The following is a 20,369-nucleotide window of genomic DNA, read 5'->3' as shown; positions in this document are numbered from 1 at the left end:
GGGAATAATTCTGATCACATGGGACACTGCCCCCAAAGGTTCCACCAAACTTACTTCTGCAGAAGGGGTAGGTGATAATGTCCTTGGAGACTGCAAAGACATAAAAAATACGGTTATGAAATATCATTGCATATGCTGGGCCAGAAAATGGTAATCTAAACATTGCTGCAGATACTCTGAGATATGACAATGTAAAGTGGCAATGCAGAAATTACTGAGGCCATTCCAGCACTGGAACCTGCTTTTTCCACATGGCTCAGGGACTGGTCCATAAATCACTGACGTTTAAAGTTTCTGGGAAATCTTTATAAGCGTGATTATAATTTATAAGCGTAATTCAGTCAAGTATCATGCAACATCATCTTAGCCATCTAATCACTGTGGTAATTAAAACATAGCTGTAAAGATCAAAATCAGAAAGAGTTATTAATTTAATAACCGTGCCTGTCATGAAGAAATCTTTAAAATGGAAATCAGAAGTAAATAAACTTAACTCAGAGCTTTGCATGGAAAATCAAAATACAGAATATCTTTCAGGATGAAGCATGTTTTCCCTCCGACGCACACACTCCGGCAAAAATGTGCTTCTCCCCAAGGCCTTACATTTCATACCCATGCAAAGGAGCACGTAGTTTCCATCAACATTTCTTTGATATGACCTCCTTTAAATCTCTGTGTTCCTCCATGGTTATGTAAGGAGAACAGACAGGAATTACAGGCATGAGTATTGAAAGAACTGCACAAAGGCCAGTGGGCAGAAATATGCACAATATTATGAAAAGTTTCTGCAGCACAGGAAAGGAAACTGAGGCAAGAAATACCTTTGGAAGAATATGATTATGCATATGCTGATGGTACAAACAGGAATAGAGGCTATGTGTAATTACCAGTTATGTGCTCTTCAACCACCAGACAATTTGAAGCTGGGAAATCAGAACTTAATTATTTCCTCAGTGCACAAAACTTCAATATTATTTGTCATAATAAACTGGGCAAGAGATTATGCTCTTAAACAACACCACAATTACAGAATGAGATAGCTATTAAAATAGCATCTCAGAAGCAAAACTGCTGATTCTGGTCTAACTACTACACTGATGTACAACAGCAGTAGTGTAAAATGTGTGCAGAGTTTCTGGTAATAAATATCCAGCTGGTAGCTATCCATAAATTTTGGATTGAGAGACCATTCACTCTCATGGGGCTGGTGACACTGGGAATGCTAAGTATCCAAACAAAGGAGCAACACTTTTTGTTGGATATAGGACATCTTTTCAGCAAGTTTCTATAAAACTGTTAAAGACTACTTTTGCTACTTTCCATCAAAGCCTTGAAAGTCTTTTACATTTATATTTTCCTAATTCCTATCATCTAACAGCAGCAGCTGTAAAAACTTTGCTCCACATGAAGTATGCCATACACAGTGCTTTGGAACAAAATTCTCTACAAAAACTGAGAGCTAACCTAAAACTTTCAATATGAATGAAAAAATCACATGTTGTGAGGTGCATTCCCACATTTTTCTACTAGTAAGTCATGTGTTACTCTAAATAAACGAATTTCTATCATCTGCAGGGGTTACCTGGATGCTGGGGTAATGGCTACAGTTAAAGGTAGTCATAGGAATCGAAGACTGGGAAGGCAGCCCAGAAAGTAGCATGCTGAATCCAGGTATTTTTCCTTTCATGTATTTTTACTCTATCACTAGCTGACATCATCTTGTTGTTTTTTGGGAAATGGAACTCTGCAGCCAAGTTACTGTTTTGTCATGCACAGGTGAACCATCAGATCTCAAACTCTGAGGCTGCCAAGGAGTGTTTGGTTCTCCAGGTCTTTCAAAACCTGGTCTATTGCAGAAGGCCACACTGTGATCAGTTTGAAACACACTGTGCAGGAAACTGAGAAAATCAACTCCGTTCCAGAATGGCAAGGCAGTGCAAATACAGTGATGACTCCAGGTGAGGAAGGGGAAGAGGGAAGAGAAGGGGAAGGGAGAAGGGAAGAGGAAATGGAAGAGGGAAGGGGAAAGAGGAAGGGGAAAGAGGAAGGGGAAGAGGGCTCCTTCTGACCAAACTTACATAAAATTTCTACTGCAACAGGCTCAATTCTCTGTTGCTTTGAGATCTGAGTGTCTGCTCTAATACCTGAAGTCACACAGGTAATTCTGTTGTCTGGGAAATTTCTGCTAATTTTTACAGGTGTCATTCTGCAACACAAGTTTCAGCATTTCACTCTGATGCCATTTTATCTGTCTTTTACCTGAACTACCAGGTGGGATTCCTGCTCCATTTTGAAGCATCTATCATGTTAGAAAAAAATCCTTTTTTCATTTTATATCTGCTTGTTAATGAAAGGTGTTTCAGTGTTTTCAACAAACAGAATACTTGGAAAAAAGCACATAGAGGTAAAATGCTGCTTATATATCCAGCGAAAGGTGGAGCTGAGAAAGGACGACTTGAGTGCTTATCATGTTGCTGCTCGCAGGGTAAAAGTGACAGGTCCTGAAGAATCTGAATACCTGGCAGTTTCTGGAAACTTTCTGACTGGGTAACAGACAGTGAATTCCCGATCTGGTGTCTCTGAAGGGCGCTCCCCGCGAGAGGGCGCCGGGACAATGCGGGATGGAGCGAGCGGGGCGGCGAGTGGGAACCGCCCTGCCCGGGAGCGCAGCCCCGGCTCTGCCCACTGCCGCGCTGCCTCCCCCCCTTCTGGGGGTAAAAGGTACCGTTGGCTTGCAGCCCAGTCCCTAGAATTAGGGTTTGTGTCCGTCTCTGGATGAACTTTGGATCTACAAGGGGTACATCCTTGTACATCCTTGTACCCATCCAAGGGGTACAAAAGGAACTCTGGATGCACAAGGGGTGCCACTTCAGCATCTCCCCTTGTCCACCCAAAAATCTTTTCTTTGCTGAGACGGGTGATTTTTCTTTTTAAATCATGATGAGGGGCATTTCTAGTCCACAAGCATAAACTGAGAGTCCTCTTTAATTTAACACCACTACAAACACACCCTTTGCAAAGAGAATGCAGGACAAATCACTGTCTGCACGACTAAGCATGTCACCTTCTTTGCTTTTTAAAGATGATGGGGACTGATGTATGTTGTACCAAGATTGCTGTCACTTGATTACCACAACACAAACACAGGGTAAGGGATCACTCCACCCCAATGGGCTTGTGTTCTCATTAGGGCAAGGGAAGGGACGAGAAACAGATACAAAGAGGTGAGGTAACTTGCCCAAGGTGACAGAAGTCAGCAGTAGCATTGGGTGAAAACCCAAGATGTTCTGAAAAGAAGGTGAGAGCCCCTCCTGCTTCCAGAACAAATTTTCATAGTCACTAGAAATTAACTGAATTTAATGCCAGTGAAAATATGGTGTAAGAAAACCCTGAAGGCTTTTGCTTATTCTCAGAACAAGCATAAAAGCAGCCAACTTACACCACATTGCTTTATCAGCTTCCAACATACTGCTTTGTCAGTAAGAAGCTTCCCTTTAAGGATTAACATATAGTTCACCTTCTCTGGTGAGATTAGCTCCTCCTGTGTGACTGACAAGAGACATATGTTTGTAGCAGGTTTTGTGGAATGGGTCAGGCCTGTTGGAATTGATCAGAGGTCACCAATGCATCTCATAGTGGTTTGAACCAGATGCCAGTTGGATTCACTACCAACATTAATTGGAGGGGAGAAATTCTGTAATGTTCTGACCTGTTAATCTCTTATTTTATTCCTGAGCTGAATTTCCAATTCACAATTCAAAAAACTATAAAGCATTAAAGAATAAAGGAGAAAAACTGATGCAGTTCTGATCTGCTGGTGGGCAGAACATGATAAGAAAGCAGATTTTCAGTCACACTGATCTGGTCATCTACAGACCACTGGTGCCTGAATGTTTTACTGTAATTTTTTCTTCTTCAACTTATCTTCATACTCAATTCAGTTACAGTCAGTAAGGTCACGGAGATTGCAGCAGTAAATCCATTTCCACATCCATTTAGATTTGCATTCAGGAAGTCTGATTCACAGACAGAGGGTATTACATGACAAAACTTGCTTCACAGACTGAACTGGAATCATGTAAATAATAATTGCAGCTATGGAAATGCACCTGAGAAAACTGGGGACAGACAACCTGAAAGACACCTTCACATACCAGTTTAGAAGAATAAATGACATAGCTGTTTCTTATTGCTGCATGATACAAGTGTCCTTACTAAATGTCAGCAGGTTAAAATGAGAAGCAGGTATTTCTATAACACAATTAACCTGCTTTCCCAGGTGGAAGAGCACTTCATCCTGACACAATTTTATCCAGTATGTCTGGCAAAGTGCTCTGGTGGGTGATATGTATTTCCCTCCAGTATCTGTGACATAAGTATCCTGCTGCTCTTAGTCCATAGAATATCTCGGTATTCCTCCTATTCTCTTGGGAATATTGGTACTCCACAGCACAGCAGCACATTGGCTTTTGCCTCATGTTCTGGACCTTGCCATTCCCAAAGATTAGGATATCCATGGGAGTTATGAGGAAGCACAAGGAGACAGCCTGCAAACTGCCCCCTGTGCTAATGTTGGTCTCCAATTCTGCAGTTTGACATGTGAGGCAGCACCGTGAGTGTTCCCAGAACCCCCAGATCAGACAGACACAAAGCAGTGTGAAGAGCAGCAGCAGCAAGGACCTCAGGAGTGCCCATGGAAGCGAAGCAGGCTCTGGATGCAGTGCACAGTGGAATGAGGTGCTGGTGGGTCATTACCTCTCCAAGACTCTGTCTCTCCTGTCTGTCCTCGTAGGCGGAGGTGTAGAATGGCTCATAAGTAATTAGGTCTGGACGTTCAATGTCATAAATGGCCTTGACTTTGGGAATGGCTGCTAAATCCTTGTAATCAAGGATTTCATTGTCTACTTTTGCCTAAAGGTCAAAGACAGAAGATAAATTAACTTACACAAATGCACTGGCAATTTCTGTTTTACACAGTTCATGATTTTGTGTATTTGTTGTCACACTGTTGCTATGGAAACCCCTTTTTGGTACCCTACATGTGGAGTGAATGCTTCTTGTTCTTCTCTTCAGGCCTCCTCTACAGCAGCTCACAATGTTTTCTCTTCTCTTAGGGAAGAAAGAACATGGCATATATAGATCTAGTTACAAAAGTTTTTTTATCCCCAGTAGTGAGCTGGAAACTTCAGCTCTGCAAATGACTCATTTTGTGGCCTCAGGCAAGTATTTTCACCTTTCTGCTCTTGTTTTCCCATATGTAAAATGGGTGATAACATCAATTTAGTTTGCAGATTACAGAGATTACAAAAGGATTTCATGCTGAAGACCACAGACAGATACTCAATTTATAACTGTGCACACAAGAGGAAACAGAACTTATTGGAAGGAAATAAAAAGACAAGGAGGACTGTCAGGACTGGGTATCCAAACTCCCAAATAAAATTATTACATTGCATTCATCACTCATCTTACGCCCAAGCTTCTGGCTAAAGCATCTGCTCCTTACCAACCACATGTGCAAGTATGGACTATTTTTTCCACTAAGACTGCAAGGAGATCTTGACTGGTTAAAAAAACAGAAGTAGGAAATAAATTCCAAAGTCAGCTGCACCCATTCGAGGGAGATAGAAAGAGGCCTTACATTTAGTTTAGATAACTAATATCTTTCTTTACTTACAGAAAGACTTTAAATAAATCATCATACATTTTTACCTACCTTACAGAAATACACTGATGACTAAGGAGGAAAAAGGATATTGAAATTGTTTTTCAACACCTTCTACAAGCTACTTTATTCATAGTAGATTGCATAAGAGAACTCACATTCAGTTCTGTTCTGAGTGCTAGCACCTAGTAATTTCAGATTAATATGCATTTGCCTTCACAAGCTCTTTAACAACCACTGGTCTTGGTGGTTCTTAAGCAATGCCTTAAACTGGAAACAATACAAAACTTCTCTTTCTGCTAGAGAAAGCAAGGCTTGAAATATTTATGACATACACTCTCTACAAACAGACTCAAATCTATTCAGCTTTTAATTACCAGATACAAAAAAATACCTTAGGCTATTTTAATCCTTAAAATATTTAGGTATATCAACATATGCTATTTCTGTAGTACTTTTACCGGTTTGTTAATGAGGTGCAAATATGTCTGGATACTTTTAATCCAATATAAATTATTACAGATATTTTTGTAGACCCTGATCTAGGCTGCCATGTTGCTCCACAGACAGTGATTTTGAGCAGCAATCAATTTTCATAAGGTACAGTTTATGAAATTGATATTACCCACAGAATGGCAGTTCTCCAGGACATGCTTTGTCTTTTGATATCTGCAGTGCCAACACTTTTCATATATCAGCTTATTTTTGTGGTTGTTGAAATGCATCGAACTTGAGTTTAACTCAGGATGTGAGATTTGTAATTTTGGACATTTTTTCTGCAGTATTATAAATGTAACTGCCAAATTTCTGTGGTTTACTCTTCATTTTCATCTATATAATCTCAAGGTTATCTAAAATCAATGATTTAGCATTATGCTTAGTATTTTTTTTCCTAAATTAGAACCACCTTTCCTTTCACAACCAAAAATCTGATTTCTGACTTGGAAGGTGTTAGAAGCCAGGCTTCTTTCAGTGTAGTTGACACTGCTGCCCACATTCCCCATGTGCAGAGAGCAAACTTCTCAAAAATTGTGCATCAAAGTGCACAGAATTCCTCACAAAATCCTTAAAATTCGAATGACCCCTCTGCCCTCTGTCCCTCTTCACACCACCAAGAGACATCAAAAGATTTACTGTACCTTTCCAAGAGAAATGTGACCTGGAAAAGGCTTACCCTGTTCTTGAAATCCTGTAGCTATAAAAGCTACATGGCAAAAATTTTAACAATTTAAGCATTAAAATAAAACATCGTCATAAAAGTGATTTATTTCAGCATGAGTAGTTCATGTGCAAGCAAAGGCTTGGCAGCTTATTCACCAGAAGGAATACTTACATAGATAGTGTGGCCTGGAGAGCCAGGTATACTGGAACCTGGTCTGGAATAAATGCTTTCTGATGATGTTCTTGTAGGCTGAAAAACAAAAGGGAACTTTTGAGAGCAATCTGAAGACATTAACATTGGCAATTTTAAGTGAAGTTATCTGCATACATCTTGAAAATAACTGAATTCAAGAAAAAATGTCAACACAAATGCAAGCATTCTGGAAAATTCCACAATCTTGTGAGGCAAGTGGGCTTTTTTTTTTTTTTTTTTTTTGGTAGGGGAAGGAGTGGTGTGAGAGGGGAAGAGGTTTTCTAAATCATACAGTGTAAAAGACTAGACTGACAACAATAATGAACAAAATCAAACAACACCTGCCAGAGACACTGTAGGAGCCATACAAAGAACCATCCAGGATAGTCCTGCTGGTCATTTTAGCAACACGTTAGTTCACAAACCACTGCAGGGATCAGCAGTCCAGCAGACAAAACTGTTGTGAGGAGCACAGCACACATGTTATCTCTTCCCAGATGTTCAAGCCCTGGATTTCCATTAGGAATTAAATCATCAGAACTGAATTTAGCCTTCCTAAGTAAAAGGACCTGAAATCCTTCTCTTGGAGCTCTTCCCTACATCTGCAGCACAACCAAGATGCAGCAGGGAAGTCAAATGTTTGGTTGCAATGTCATGATTCCCCATACTGCAAAAGTCATGATGTTTAATGACAATATCCTGCAAACTGAAACTCATGAGGACACTCTCATCTCTACACAGCCAGTGCTGCTACATTTAGTAGATTTTTCAACACTTTTTCAGGACTAAACAGACACTGATGCCCTGGGGGAAGTTCTGTGAGAGGAGACAAAACAACTGATGACCAAGATGTGGGGATGCTGAAAACCTGATGCATTTGAAAAGTATTCTATTTGATCAAAAGTCACCCTGGTTATTGTGACAGTTCTCCTAAACTTGGCATGCAGCAGACACACTAAGGCAGTCAACCATATCCCATCTGCAAATGAAAAACCATGAACAAGTTTTGCTCCCTTGACTGCAAAGAACCAAATCCCATCACAAACCCTCGTGTCAGCACGTGACTCTGATGACACCAGTGCAGTGGGACACTTCAAAGTCACTTAAAATTAAATCCTAGACAACAGTCCTTACCTCATCAGCTTGTGATGTTAGGCCCCCTGGACTAAGAGTAACAAGGCTTGACAGCCTGGCTCGCTGTTTCTTAGGAAATATTGGAGTGAACACAAAAAGGCTACTGGACCTATCTTATCTCTCCGCATACATTTCCTGAAGGAACCCTTCAACTGACCCCAGAGACTTTCTACTTTTAAATTCAAAGCCAGAGAAGCTATTGGAACCATCTGTATATAAAATGGTGAAGACTAGACACGGATTATACAGCAGGCTTTCTCTGACTTCACTTTTGAAAATGAAGTCACCACAGTCAGGGAGGGTTAGAGAAACAAAAGGCTTTGAATATGTTCCATCAAAAAATGTAAGATACAGATCAAACAGAGAGCAGATGTAGCTATGGACTGACATAGTCACAAATCCTCTCCAGAGCATGTTTGAGAGCACTTTCTCAGCTGGACCTTTACATATTTCTTTTCTTTTTTCTCTGTAGCTGCAAATTCCTACATCTCAAAAGGGAACAGAAATTTCTCATCTGCCCTTAAGCTCCTCCCAAACCAAAAAACCCAACAACAAGCACTTGTTTCATGGAAATGTTACAAGAATTGAACTGGAAAATCTGGCTGCTGTTGAGAAACACTTTATTCCCCCTTCCATTCTTCTATTTCACTCTGTTTGAGTGGAGACACATGTAACATGTTGCTGCAGTTACTATGGACAACAATTGTTTTCATTACGACATAGGGAACAGTATTAAGTACTTGAGGTACTATTAGGGGTATCTCTGTTACCTTTGGCTTTTGGCAGACATACTTTGAGAGTTTTGTCTGCTCAATATTCCCTGTTGCAGGAAAACAAGTGTTAGAGGCAGTTATGGCTTATTCCCATTTGGCAGGCCCTTTGGATCTTTTATAATTGCCTCAGAAGACAAGACGTTCTTAGTCCTCGCTCCAGCTCCTTAGTTTCATCTCTTAGTGTCACTAATAAAAACCTTTTTGTTTAAGGAAAATTCACTTGTAATTATCACTTCAGTGAATTTACTAAATAGTTAGACACCTTAAGAAGACAGTTTCAGCCATATCCTGGTAATAACTTCCTTAGGTGCTCTTAACCCTGGTGTACAAGAGGAATTGTCAGATGGACTGACAAGTTGTAGCACCTGTTCTTCATTTCCTCACTGTGTTTCTGTTCCAAGTTCCTCTTTGCCATCCCACTAGCAAGGCCATGAGCCAGAAATGACACCCTTTAAACCAGTTTTCTATTTTCTGTGATTCTTTCTGTGTACATCACTTTTACCTTCTGCCTATTGCAAAGCTCCCCACTGCCTGGGCAGGATGCCTTGCTGTCAGCCACGGTCTGAGCACACTCTGCTCCTTTCCTGAGCACACTCTGGTCTTTTCCTGAGGAGCTGAATCCAAGCAGACCTGCAACTCTGAGGCTCCTTTAGCAGCTCCTAGTCCTGTACCTTGCTTATGTCTAAACATACCCTTGAAGACAGTGCATGAAAAATGACTCGTACATCTACTCTCACTCTTCCTGCCTCACTTTACCCTATTTCTTATTTTGAGTTGCACAAGCTGTTTCCATCACAGATGGCTCTTTCCTACCCTGCTTCTTCCCATATGGTCTGGAATCCTTCACAGCTTTGCACTTTCCCCCAAACACAATTGTATTGCAATTAAAAACATTTATGCTGCTTGCTTTAACAAACCTACACCAAAGACTCCTTGATATAAGCTACACCTCTGCCATACTTTTAGTTGCTATGGTTGGCTCCTCTCCTAAGAGACCCATAAAAGCTCCTGTTTGAAAATCTGTGACCTGGTATGGCTTTTATTAGATTGATTGTTACGCTTTCATCCCTGACCCTGCGTTGTGACTCTGTATCTTAAACAGGTGCCAAGAGACACACTGGAGGTCAAGTTCTCTACTGATGTAGCTGCACTGGGGTGTAAATTCCATCTTAGAGGGGAGCTGATCAGAGCACAGCTAAAACAGGAATAGGGTTTGCCCTGATGTAACCTTTAACATTGGAGATGTGGAGATAACACGAGTGCATCTCTTTTACACATTATTCAAAGAAAACAGGTAAAGAAAGAGGACACAATCTTTAATATGAATGCAGTTATTTAGAGGTATTTACTTCCATTACAATAGACCTGTGACACTTATCCCACACTCCCTGCAACAAAATAAGTTAAGCTGCCTTACTTTTTATGGAAAGAGATCTGAAACATTTTTATATGATTGTTCTTTTCCTTGAGGGATTCAATTATAGCTTTTTATAAAGCCACCTTTGTGTAGAGAAATTTAAGGGAAATTTCTATGAAGAGCTAATATGTTTTTCCATTTCTGGTGGTACGTGGCTTCTCCAAATTTTCTGAGAGTAGGAGAGTCATCGCTTTTTTCCTTTCCTCTTCCACACAAATGGATGTTACAGTAGTAAATATATCAATAAAGGATGTCTGTACCAAATACAGAAAGTCTATGAAGTATGTGAAAAAAAAATCAAAAGAAATTTAGTCAAGAAAAATTCATGCATGTCATTAAAGGAGCCAAAGGAAAAAAAAGATCACAAAGCATCTAAAGTATCTGCAAGACTTCTCAGTATTTCCCACTTTATCACAGACTTCTTATTGTCATGTTTTTGTTCTTCATTCCATGCATTTACCTTCAACACAGAAGTTCTTTACCAGTGTTATTTGCAGTCTGATAGAGATAATACCAACTGTCATGCTCATCCTCTTAGGTTCCCTGTGAATTGAGTGCTCAATTATCATATCACCCATGCAGATGCCCCAAACTGATCAACTTGATATTTCAGTATTAGGCTACAAAGCTTAAGATGTTCATCTGCATTTACCCCTGTTTGTAATGTCATCATGCATGGTACACCATCTAAATGAATAACTTCTTAAAAGAAAACAAAAAAAAAAATCCCCGCTAGAGCCATTCACATCATCCAGGTGCTGCTACAATGTGGTGGCTCTGGCATTCTCAAGTACAGATGTTCAGCATCATGCTCTGTAAAAACTTACAGGTGCAGGCAACCAGATCAAAACTGATCCCAAGAACATCTGGCCAAATGGATGCACTATCGTTTTACAAAGGCATCGTCACCATTTACAGTACCTGCCTTAATTTTTTGATAGAGTTCATTATGCAAGGCGGTGATAATAGCTGCAGAAGAATGAATATGTTTTCACTTAATAACATTTAACATTTTAGCTTCAGTAAATTCTCTAAACCTCAAAAGCACATTTATAAATAAACTAATAGAAGATTAGGAGGGAATTTCTTCTACTGGGCAGACTTAGCAACAGTAAGAGATTTGACTTTCTCAGTACAACACTTTTTACACTGACTACCTGCTCTATCAATTGCAAGGTTTTACAGTTGATTAGTGTTTGGAACCAGGACTCATAAAATATGGATTTCCTATGGATTTCTGTAATTTTCAATGGCTGTACAAGACCAACAAAGTCTCTCAATGTCAGCATTCTTTGTGCCTCTCTGCTGGTTAACTGTTCCCTTCTTACAAGAATGTTTCCTTCAAATTCCTTATTCCTCTGCACTAAATATGCATCAAGACAAAACCAGTGAGCACGTTTAGTTCCAACTCACACAGATACAGGTTAATAGGTTACAACTAGATTTTCTTTCCTTTCTGGACACAAAGGCCAGAAGGGAGATTGAATCTTCAGCACATAATCACTGAAGGTATGTTGGTACCAAACAAACTTCTACAATACCACTCATGCAAACTTAGCCTTCATCAAGAGTATGTTAAGTGGGAAGAACAAGAAAATAAAGTGGGAAGTGCAGAACATACTGAATTCAACACAAGCTTTCACAAGAGAATTCAGGGGATTTCACCCTACCATTTTCTAACTACAATTTTCATGTAGGTTCAAGCCTTTGGCCCACTTTTATAGTGACGACAATGACAGTACCTTTGTGTCTACTCTGTAGAAAAAGACTTGAAGCCAAAATCTGCCTTGAGTTACACTTTGTAGAATCACCATATAAATCTAAACAGAATACAATACTGACCAAATTTACACAAGAAGATATTAATCTGACCCTAAGCTATTTGTATGCTGTACAGTCTACAAAACAAGAAGGAGAACACACCTTTATTTTAACATGGGCTGCTCCTATTTTGCCTTGCATATTTTTCTAATACATTGAATAGGATTTGGGTTTTTAATCCTGAGGCTCCTGGATTTCAACACTGGAAACTCAGACTCATGCATTCTAAGCCAAATGCAAAAAGTCATTACACTGGCCTAAAACATGAGTGAAATAGTCCCACAATTTTCTGTTCTCAGACTCCAGGATTTTATCCCATAAAGTCTAGGACTGAAAATACACTGTTCTCCTTAGGAACACTGCTAAAACATCTTTATGCTGCATTTTCTTGATATACAGATCTGTAGCTAAGAGAGAGAGAGAGAGGTGTTCAATAGTAGTTAAGTAACTAAACCACTGTGCAGGACAAAGGCTAGAGGACTTGCATTAACCTCCACTGAATCACAGAATTGGATTCCACTGTCCAACCCCATCCTGCAGGCTGGATCTCACACAGACACCCTGCCCTGGCTGACATTTGACTGCATCTACTCTGCAATGAGAGATGTGAAGGCTGCGCAAACCAACACCAAGGAAATCCAGTGGCATGGACTCTCTGCCTGCCTGTCTGCTGCCAGCCTGTGCCAGGTCTGCACCACTGTGCTCTGACTTCATCACCAGGTGAAAACTACCTCAGGTGCACCTGCATCAGCACAGCCACACCTCCCACAGCAGTCACAACCAACAAATAAACACTGCCCTCAAGGGGAAGAAATGGAATTGGCTGGTGTTTGCAGGTGTAAAGCAAACTCAGTAAATCTGAAAGTAGAAAGCTACTCCAGAGACAAGAGGACAGAGAGGACCTTGCAACTCATATATGATCTGCAGCAGACTAGAGAGGCAAATGCTCTCAGGCAGCACATAGGCAGCACATCCAGACCTGGGATTTTGTAAGCATTTTCTCAGCTAAAGTACTAATGGGTAGTTGGTCAATATATATAAAAAAGGAAGTGACTTAACTGATGGCTTTTTTTTTTCTAAAAACATAAGTCATTGCTCATGGAAAGCTTTTTTTTTTTTTTTTTTAAACCATTGCTTTAAAGTCAGATATTTTTCACCATTTTCATTTGCTTCATATTTGCACTCTAAATTTTTGTTTCAGAAGGAAAACTTTCTGGAATACTGGAAGACCCAATACTACAGCCCCCAAAAACTCATCTGAATCTAAAATAAAAAAGTTAATTTTAAGCATTTCATTAAACAAAATTAAAAAAAAAGTGAGAATTAACAAGCAACACTGAAACAAGTGATGCAAAATACAGCGTCAGTGCCCACGGTGGCAAGTGATAGCAGGAAAGCTGTGTGGCAGGAGTAGTAGCAAGCGCAGCAAATGACAGTAATGAAGAATCTTCTCAGTAAAGAAGATCATTATCAACACTATGAAAACACAACAGCAAACCTCTGCAGAGCGTGGCCTGCGCAGAACCAGACTCTTTGGATAAAAGAACTCAGATGAGGAATGCTGTCATGAAACACAAAAGGGAAAAATGAGTGAAAAGGAAAGCAGTTTCCCCAGTTCAGTGGTTAAGCTCTTTTTTTTTTCAATCAAGTTATTATCATCTGCTTGTGTTATCTGTTACTTACTGACCGCTGCAGAATCCTGAACAGCCAGACAGTTGTAAATAAACACCTAAACAATATATATTTTTGTAACACGCATATGGTTGCTTTGTTTTCTGCTTGTTTTGTCTTTGTAAACTTCCACGAATATCCGTGGGGAAAAGATCTAAAGCAACCACTGCTTTTATGAACTCCCTCTCAGATCTTGACCAGCTCAAATGCTGATTAGTTTATATCACAATTCAGTTACTGAGAGAAAACAGAACTTGCTGAAAACTTCTGAAGTTACTTCAGTGATAAAAGGGAATTTGTTTTGTTTTGTTCTATAGGGAAAGGAAACCCAGCAAGCAAATAGTCAATGGCACTGGCTTTTTGCAGAACCACAAAAAACGTGTAGGCTTTACCCTGAATAAAAAACTGAAATTCAATCAAAGTAGAGATCCCAATTTAGTGCTGACATGCTCAGAAGTACATACTTGCCCCGCTTTTGTTTGTTTTTGTACCTACCTGTTTGCTACTGCCTTCATTTGGGTCAACAGGATGAAACATGTGTCAAAGTCATCAAAGTGGACTCCAGCTGATATTACAATAGGGTTTATGACTTTGCACCAGAGCAGACAGAAACTACCTATGATGTACCATAGAAGCTAAAAACGGTGCATCTCAGCCAGCTTCAGTGTGAGGCATTTATCAAAGCCTTTCAAGGACATGTTAAACCTCTGCATAAAAGGTCTTCTCCAGGAATGTGGTGCTGCAGGACAGCTGTGCTGTCACACTGCTCAGATGCTCCCTCAGTTTGCCTTCTTCAGCTTCCCTTCCCCTTCCTGCAGGAACTCACTTAGACAAAGCCCTGCAGGTGAGTGAATCCATTTACTTCGTTCACTCCAATTAAAGTTAGCTGAGGGAGGAGAATACTGACAAAAAGGGAAATACTTGAAGAGGACTACTGACATTTCCATGGGGAATGAAAATAAGCCAAATGATTTATAAGGTCAGCTGGAGAAGGCCAATAAGGGCCACAGTGTAGTCAGGAGTGCTTTGATAAAACTCCTGGGTCCAAGTGAAAGGGAGGTATTGTACTGCAAGCAAAGTACTAGAAGGCACAAAGACTCTGACACTTAAGCATAGCCAAAATACTGTCTTACATTCAAACTGTTAAATGAGGAAGAAAATCCAGTCAGGCATAATTTTCCATTTTCTTACAAAAAGTTAAGACAGAACAATATGTGAATGCTGGATGGTACCTGCACTGAGGTTTGGCCATTCTAGACCACATGCCCATCTAGGGCCAGTGTTGGTGTTTGCCCCCATTAACATGAACTCTGCTCAACAGGAATTTATCTGCACATTGCCTATGACCATAATTAATTCTCAGTGGGGGATGTTTTACATACCAGTGTACTGGAATAAATACTAAAGGATGTGGCTTTCTGTGAATGAGACCCACATAGAATACAACCCATAGGATGTCACAGGTATCTTTCATACCAGTACCTCTCAGTTTTCTTATCTGAAAGACAATTTATTCATATGCTGTCTCTAATATTCTTATCTTGAAAACTAATAACAAAGTTCAAGGGACCAACTGAGACATCAAAAAGAGAAAATTGTCCAGAGGATGAATCAGTGAATAAGGGCTTGGAATTGCCTGGTTCTTGCAAAAAGCCAGGCTCTAGCATTTATCAGTGCAGCATTAATGTCACTGAGGATTTGACCCAGAAAGTTTGTCTGAATATGCTGATGTAACTCCAAGGGTAATTGTGGCTCTTTTTGGCATTCAAATCAGGATCACTTTAGGTTGAGGCTTACTTGGATGGCAAAGAAAGAAGAATTCATCTTGTTTAAATGCTGCAAATAACCACGCAGAACAGGGGATAACTATAGAGCAATTACACAGATGTGCAAAACCACTAAAATATATGATAGCATTTGCCCTGTTCATATCTTCTCCTTAAGAGTCTCTCTCACAACAACTGAGATATGAAATGAAGTGTCTTAGATACTTGGCCACGTCTGTATGTCAGTAAATGACACTATCTTTAAGGCAGTGCACTGAGACAGGTATGTGAAGGTGGTAAGCCTAAAAATCAGAGCAATACCTCTGAAGTGCCTCCACTGTATATTCTGCCAGAGTTGTGACAGCTATGTGAAAAAAACATGGAAAAAGTCACTCTTTTAAAAACAACATTCAATTATTGTGTGGGCAAAATGTATGGTGTGTCACTGAGCCATGAGTTCAGCTTACCCGGAGCTTCTCTTCAGTCTTAGTGGATTGCTTACAGTCGGGATGCCAGACAGTGGAACCTGAGGGAGGAGAAACACATCTTTATTCAGAGCAAAGCAGATGACTTCTGCTCATGACAAGCCAGTTATTAAAGAGAATGTCTTCATTGCATCAGCTGCTGAATCTGTATGAACTATGAGAGTAATTCACATTAAAGTCTAGCTCATGGGAAATATAATGGAAAATAAAATTCAAATCCTTGGCGTATCTACAGCAGCTTTGTCCTGAGGCTGCCAAAGCACTTTGCACACATTCTTAATTAAAACTCGAGCAGCCTCAAGCACCAACAGGGTGAGTAAGCACCAGCTGGAGGGATTGAAAGAGAGAGGGTTCCTCTGGCAGGATGGAGGGTAAGAGCAAAGGAACTGGGCCATGGTTACCTGATCTCTTCTCCCCTTATGTATTGCCCTATGCATAGAAAAGAAGTTCTGATTGTAAATCCATTGAGCAATAGCTGTTATACTCAGTTCTGTAAAGTACTACTCAGATCACATCTTCCCTCACGCAAAAATGCAAAAGGAAAAGCAAAATTTAAGATTTCACAGTGCAAGAGTCAGGGCTGTGTGACCCACTGGCAGTGGCCAGGATGACAAGTGGTGCAAAGCTGCACATGGGAGAGCCTCTCCCTGGATCCCAGCACACCATTCCTGCCTTTGGTACACACAGCACTTCTACCCTGTGCCCTGGTGTGGAAGCACTGCTGCTTCCACATGACATATTCCAGCTATACATCCTACTAAAATAGTCAAGTCCTCTGCTGTTTGTTTCCCAAAATATGAGATTCTTTCTTGTGCTGTAAAATAAGAATATCCTGCTGTCTTCAAGGACTGAGCAATGTCAGGGGCAAGAAGCATTTCCATCCCTTTTCAGTTGTCCTTTGAAATAAAGTGTAAACTGTGGTAACTGCTGGAAAGCTGTTGGCAGGTATCAGCCAAGATGAAACAGAGCAGAAACTAAGACTGATTTTTAACACTGACTGCAGCTGCATTCAAATTCATCCTTCATTCCAGACACCACAAAGCCAATCCAGAGCCCTGACTATCTGCAGGGGGGAATATCACCTCTTGACTCTGTCCACAAAGAAACCAAACAGAGCCAAGTCCAGGTCTCCTGCTGGTGACTATTAGCTCAAAGCAGCCAGAGGAAACCCCACCCTCAGAGGACAGAAGGATGGGTCAGGGCCCCAGGAAACTTTCTTCTAGCCAGCCCTTACATGGCTTGGTGCAGAAGTAAAGACCAGCAGGAATCATTTCACCCCCAGCAGTACACAGCACAGTCATCATCAGGAGACAGGCTGTGACTCTGGAGCAAGGGTCTGAGATGTTTGGCTGTGAGTCTGAGCCGAGGAAGAAGAAACTGTGCATTTGGCAGAGGGAAACCATCAGACAACAGGGGGAAGTGCACCGAGAGCCTTCTCTGGAAACAAACAGCAGCCTCAGAGCCAGGACCCCACAGAGCCTGCGAGATCAGGAGGGAGCTGTGCCCTGTCCATGCAGGAGGAAGAGAGTTCAGGTTATAAGGCTGTAAGTTCATGTTAAAAGAAGTGATCTGAGTATACTCAGACACTAATAACTCTGAATATGACACCTACTGCTCAAGGATGAACTAAGGCTCAGAAGATTTTAGTTCAAGTCTCAAATCCAGCTGTGAGATTCCTTCCTGTGTGGCCCTGAGAAAAACGATCCCTATTCCTCTGTACCCCACTGTTAGATTAATGGCAGGAGTTGATGATCTTAAGAGTCTTCCCAACCTTAACAATTCTGTGATTCTTTTCTGTTAAACTTTCCCTACCATCAAAGAGAAAGTTGTCACTGCATTTTGGGCAGTATTTATCACAAATTGGCACAGTTTAGGGACACCTTTGAGAATGCTGAAAGTGAACAAGAAATGCAGGAACCTGGATGTCATTTTCATGGTGAAACCTTAGCTAAGGCTTGTGGGGTTTCTTTCACAAAACGGTAAGAGATTTGAAAGATGTGACATTTAAAAATCTGAATCAGACAGGGCAGGCTTAAGAAGTTAGATGTACATATATTTTGTGATCTTGAACTCTGAGCCACCTACATTTTGTAGATACTATTCATCCAAACATGCCAGTCTATTTTGAAATGCTTGCAAGGGTGCAAATTCCCAAGCTTCATCACTCTTCTCTTTTACTACTGGAAACAGTTCAGCAAATTGTCATTATTTCCATTCTTAACATATGTTTGTTTGCTCACCTGGCAAACACCAACTAGCATGCTCATTTATTTAGCTTTATACTTTTTCCACACACCATTATTTCAACATCAGCAGCCCTTTAAATACTGGACATTCCTAGCTCAGCAACAGCCTTGAGGAGCAGGCCATAAAATAATGTATTACCAGGAAGTCAGTGGGAAAGAGAGAGCTTCTGATGCTGCTTCTTTCTTATTTTCATGTGTTGGAGCAGTGCCAAGCTAGAGTGTTTCTGCCAGGATTATTCCAACCATCTTTAACACAGAAAGCCCCAAGACAAACAGCCTGTATGCCCGTGTTCTCCTTTTGCAGGTTTCCCACACATTTCTAATACAATTTCCTACCACAATCCTGCCAAGCTTCTCTATTATAAAAGCAATACCAAGACTGTGTTTTCATATTCTAGGGACAGTACAATTAGAGGTGAGATGGAAGCCACCTCTTTTCATATTTTATCAACAACGTGATTTTTGTTCTAGCTTTATTGTTGTGGTGTTGTATTTCTGTTTGGGAGAAATGCTTGGAATGCTGTTATTCTGCACCCTGGGGTCAGTGACTTGGATGGAGTCAGGATATGCATTTCAGCTGAGAGCTTTGCACAAGAGAGGCTTTTAGCTCCTCACACTTACCAGCAGGCTGAATTCAGCAAAGCTTTGGCAGGATAGTCTGGAGGACACTCAGCAATTACATTAGTTAGTCAGAAAATGTCTTGTGAACAATAAAGCAATGCAATTTGAGGTGCTCCTCCCCTGGGACAGACTGAGCACAATGAACATTGATTCATAACCACAAGAAAGAGAGATACACCTATAAGAGAACAGCAGATTAAGCTGCTGCCAGGTTTATTTTCTCTCTCTTTTCTTATCACCTGAACTTGTCCAGGACAAACTCCAGCCTAGTTTAAGTAAAAGTGATACCTTCTGTCTTATTTTGATCTGCAGAAACTTACACCAAAGCCTGCTCAATTAACCCGAAGTCCCACTCTCTGCTGGGCTGGTGCAAATGGCACCAGTTGGAAATGGCTGTTATTAATTAATGACGGCAAAGGATGATCTGATGCTCATTTTGAACTCTGCCTGTACTTTATCACACCACCATGTGAGGAAACTACGATTTGCCAGATGCTGTAACTGCTGCTTTCAAGTTAGTCTTTCCAGTTTGCCATCAGAAAGCTGTATGTACCTCCCACCCAGCCCTCTTCCAGCCTCTCCCTGCTCCTGCCAAGCAGAGCTCATACACAATTTCACATCCCGTTCTGGGCACAGCTGGAATAAGATGACTGAGGTATAAGGTCAGGGAGAGATGAGAGAGAGAGACTGCAAGGAAGGACAAACTACAAAATAAAACAAGTTAGCTTCAAAGGAATGCCTTAACAATATTATCTTATTTTGGAACTCCTCCAGTAAGAACCTCTCCTCAGGATTTCAAAGAATGACTATGACCACACTTGGATTATTTTTTTGCTATTCTTCTACATTCCTTTCAAGTACCTCAAGTTTTTTAACCTAAGTCCAATATATAAAATCTCAACATGTATCTGCTTTATTCACTTTTATTTCTGGCTTAAATAAATGGGTATTATACATCTTTCTACCAACAGTAATACTACAGCAAGCAATATAAAGAACTTAATAGCTAATATATCATCCTCTCAGAGAGTAGGTGGGATTCAGATCAAGGACACTTTTCAATCAAAGAGAAGAGCATATTCTTTTTTTATGTGAAAAAATCAGAAAAAAAAAAAGCTTGGCAATAATTTGGAGTGCAAGAGTTTTAACAAGAAAGGGGAGATGAAAATAAACATACAAGAAAGAACTGGCTATAGAAAGATAAAAAAATAAAGTACATGGGAATAAAAAGAGAGATGTGACCAGAGAAAAAGGAAGCAGGCAAGGGAAGCAAATACAATTAAGAACTGGAGGAGAGACTCTGCCAATGAGTGCATGAGGTATGAGGTCTACACGGTTCAGAACAAATTCACAGCAGCTTCTGGAAGATTTTCCCTTGCCTTTTACAGAATAGCACAGAAACTGATCAGCAGAAAC

At 40.5% G+C, this 20,369-nt stretch overlaps 1 protein-coding gene across 9 annotated transcripts in view; it reads right to left on the bottom strand.

The window, feature by feature from the left end:
• The window catches only part of ABLIM1 (actin binding LIM protein 1), a 192,069-nt gene that overhangs the window by 29,628 nt on the left and 142,072 nt on the right, over positions 1-20,369 (bottom strand). For 7 of the 9 annotated variants that reach the window (XM_066323535.1, XM_066323537.1, XM_066323538.1 and 4 more), the window contains exons 8-12: positions 16,069-16,127; positions 13,663-13,725; positions 6,999-7,076; positions 4,756-4,911; positions 55-90 (exon numbers count right to left, since the gene is read on the bottom strand). In XM_066323535.1, the coding sequence (XP_066179632.1) occupies positions 55-90; positions 4,756-4,911; positions 6,999-7,076; positions 13,663-13,725; positions 16,069-16,127 (392 nt within the window). Of the gene's footprint in view, positions 1-54; positions 91-4,755; positions 4,912-6,998; positions 7,077-11,264; positions 11,313-13,662; positions 13,726-16,068; positions 16,128-20,369 lie in introns of all 9 variants that reach the window. The other 2 variants (XM_066323542.1, XM_066323536.1) reach the window with 2 other exon arrangements.

This window comes from Sylvia atricapilla, chromosome 8 (genome assembly GCF_009819655.1).
Source record: "Sylvia atricapilla isolate bSylAtr1 chromosome 8, bSylAtr1.pri, whole genome shotgun sequence".
In the NCBI taxonomy this organism is placed as follows: Eukaryota; Metazoa; Chordata; class Aves; order Passeriformes; family Sylviidae; genus Sylvia; species Sylvia atricapilla.
This window is presented reverse-complemented; position numbering and strand designations above follow the sequence as displayed.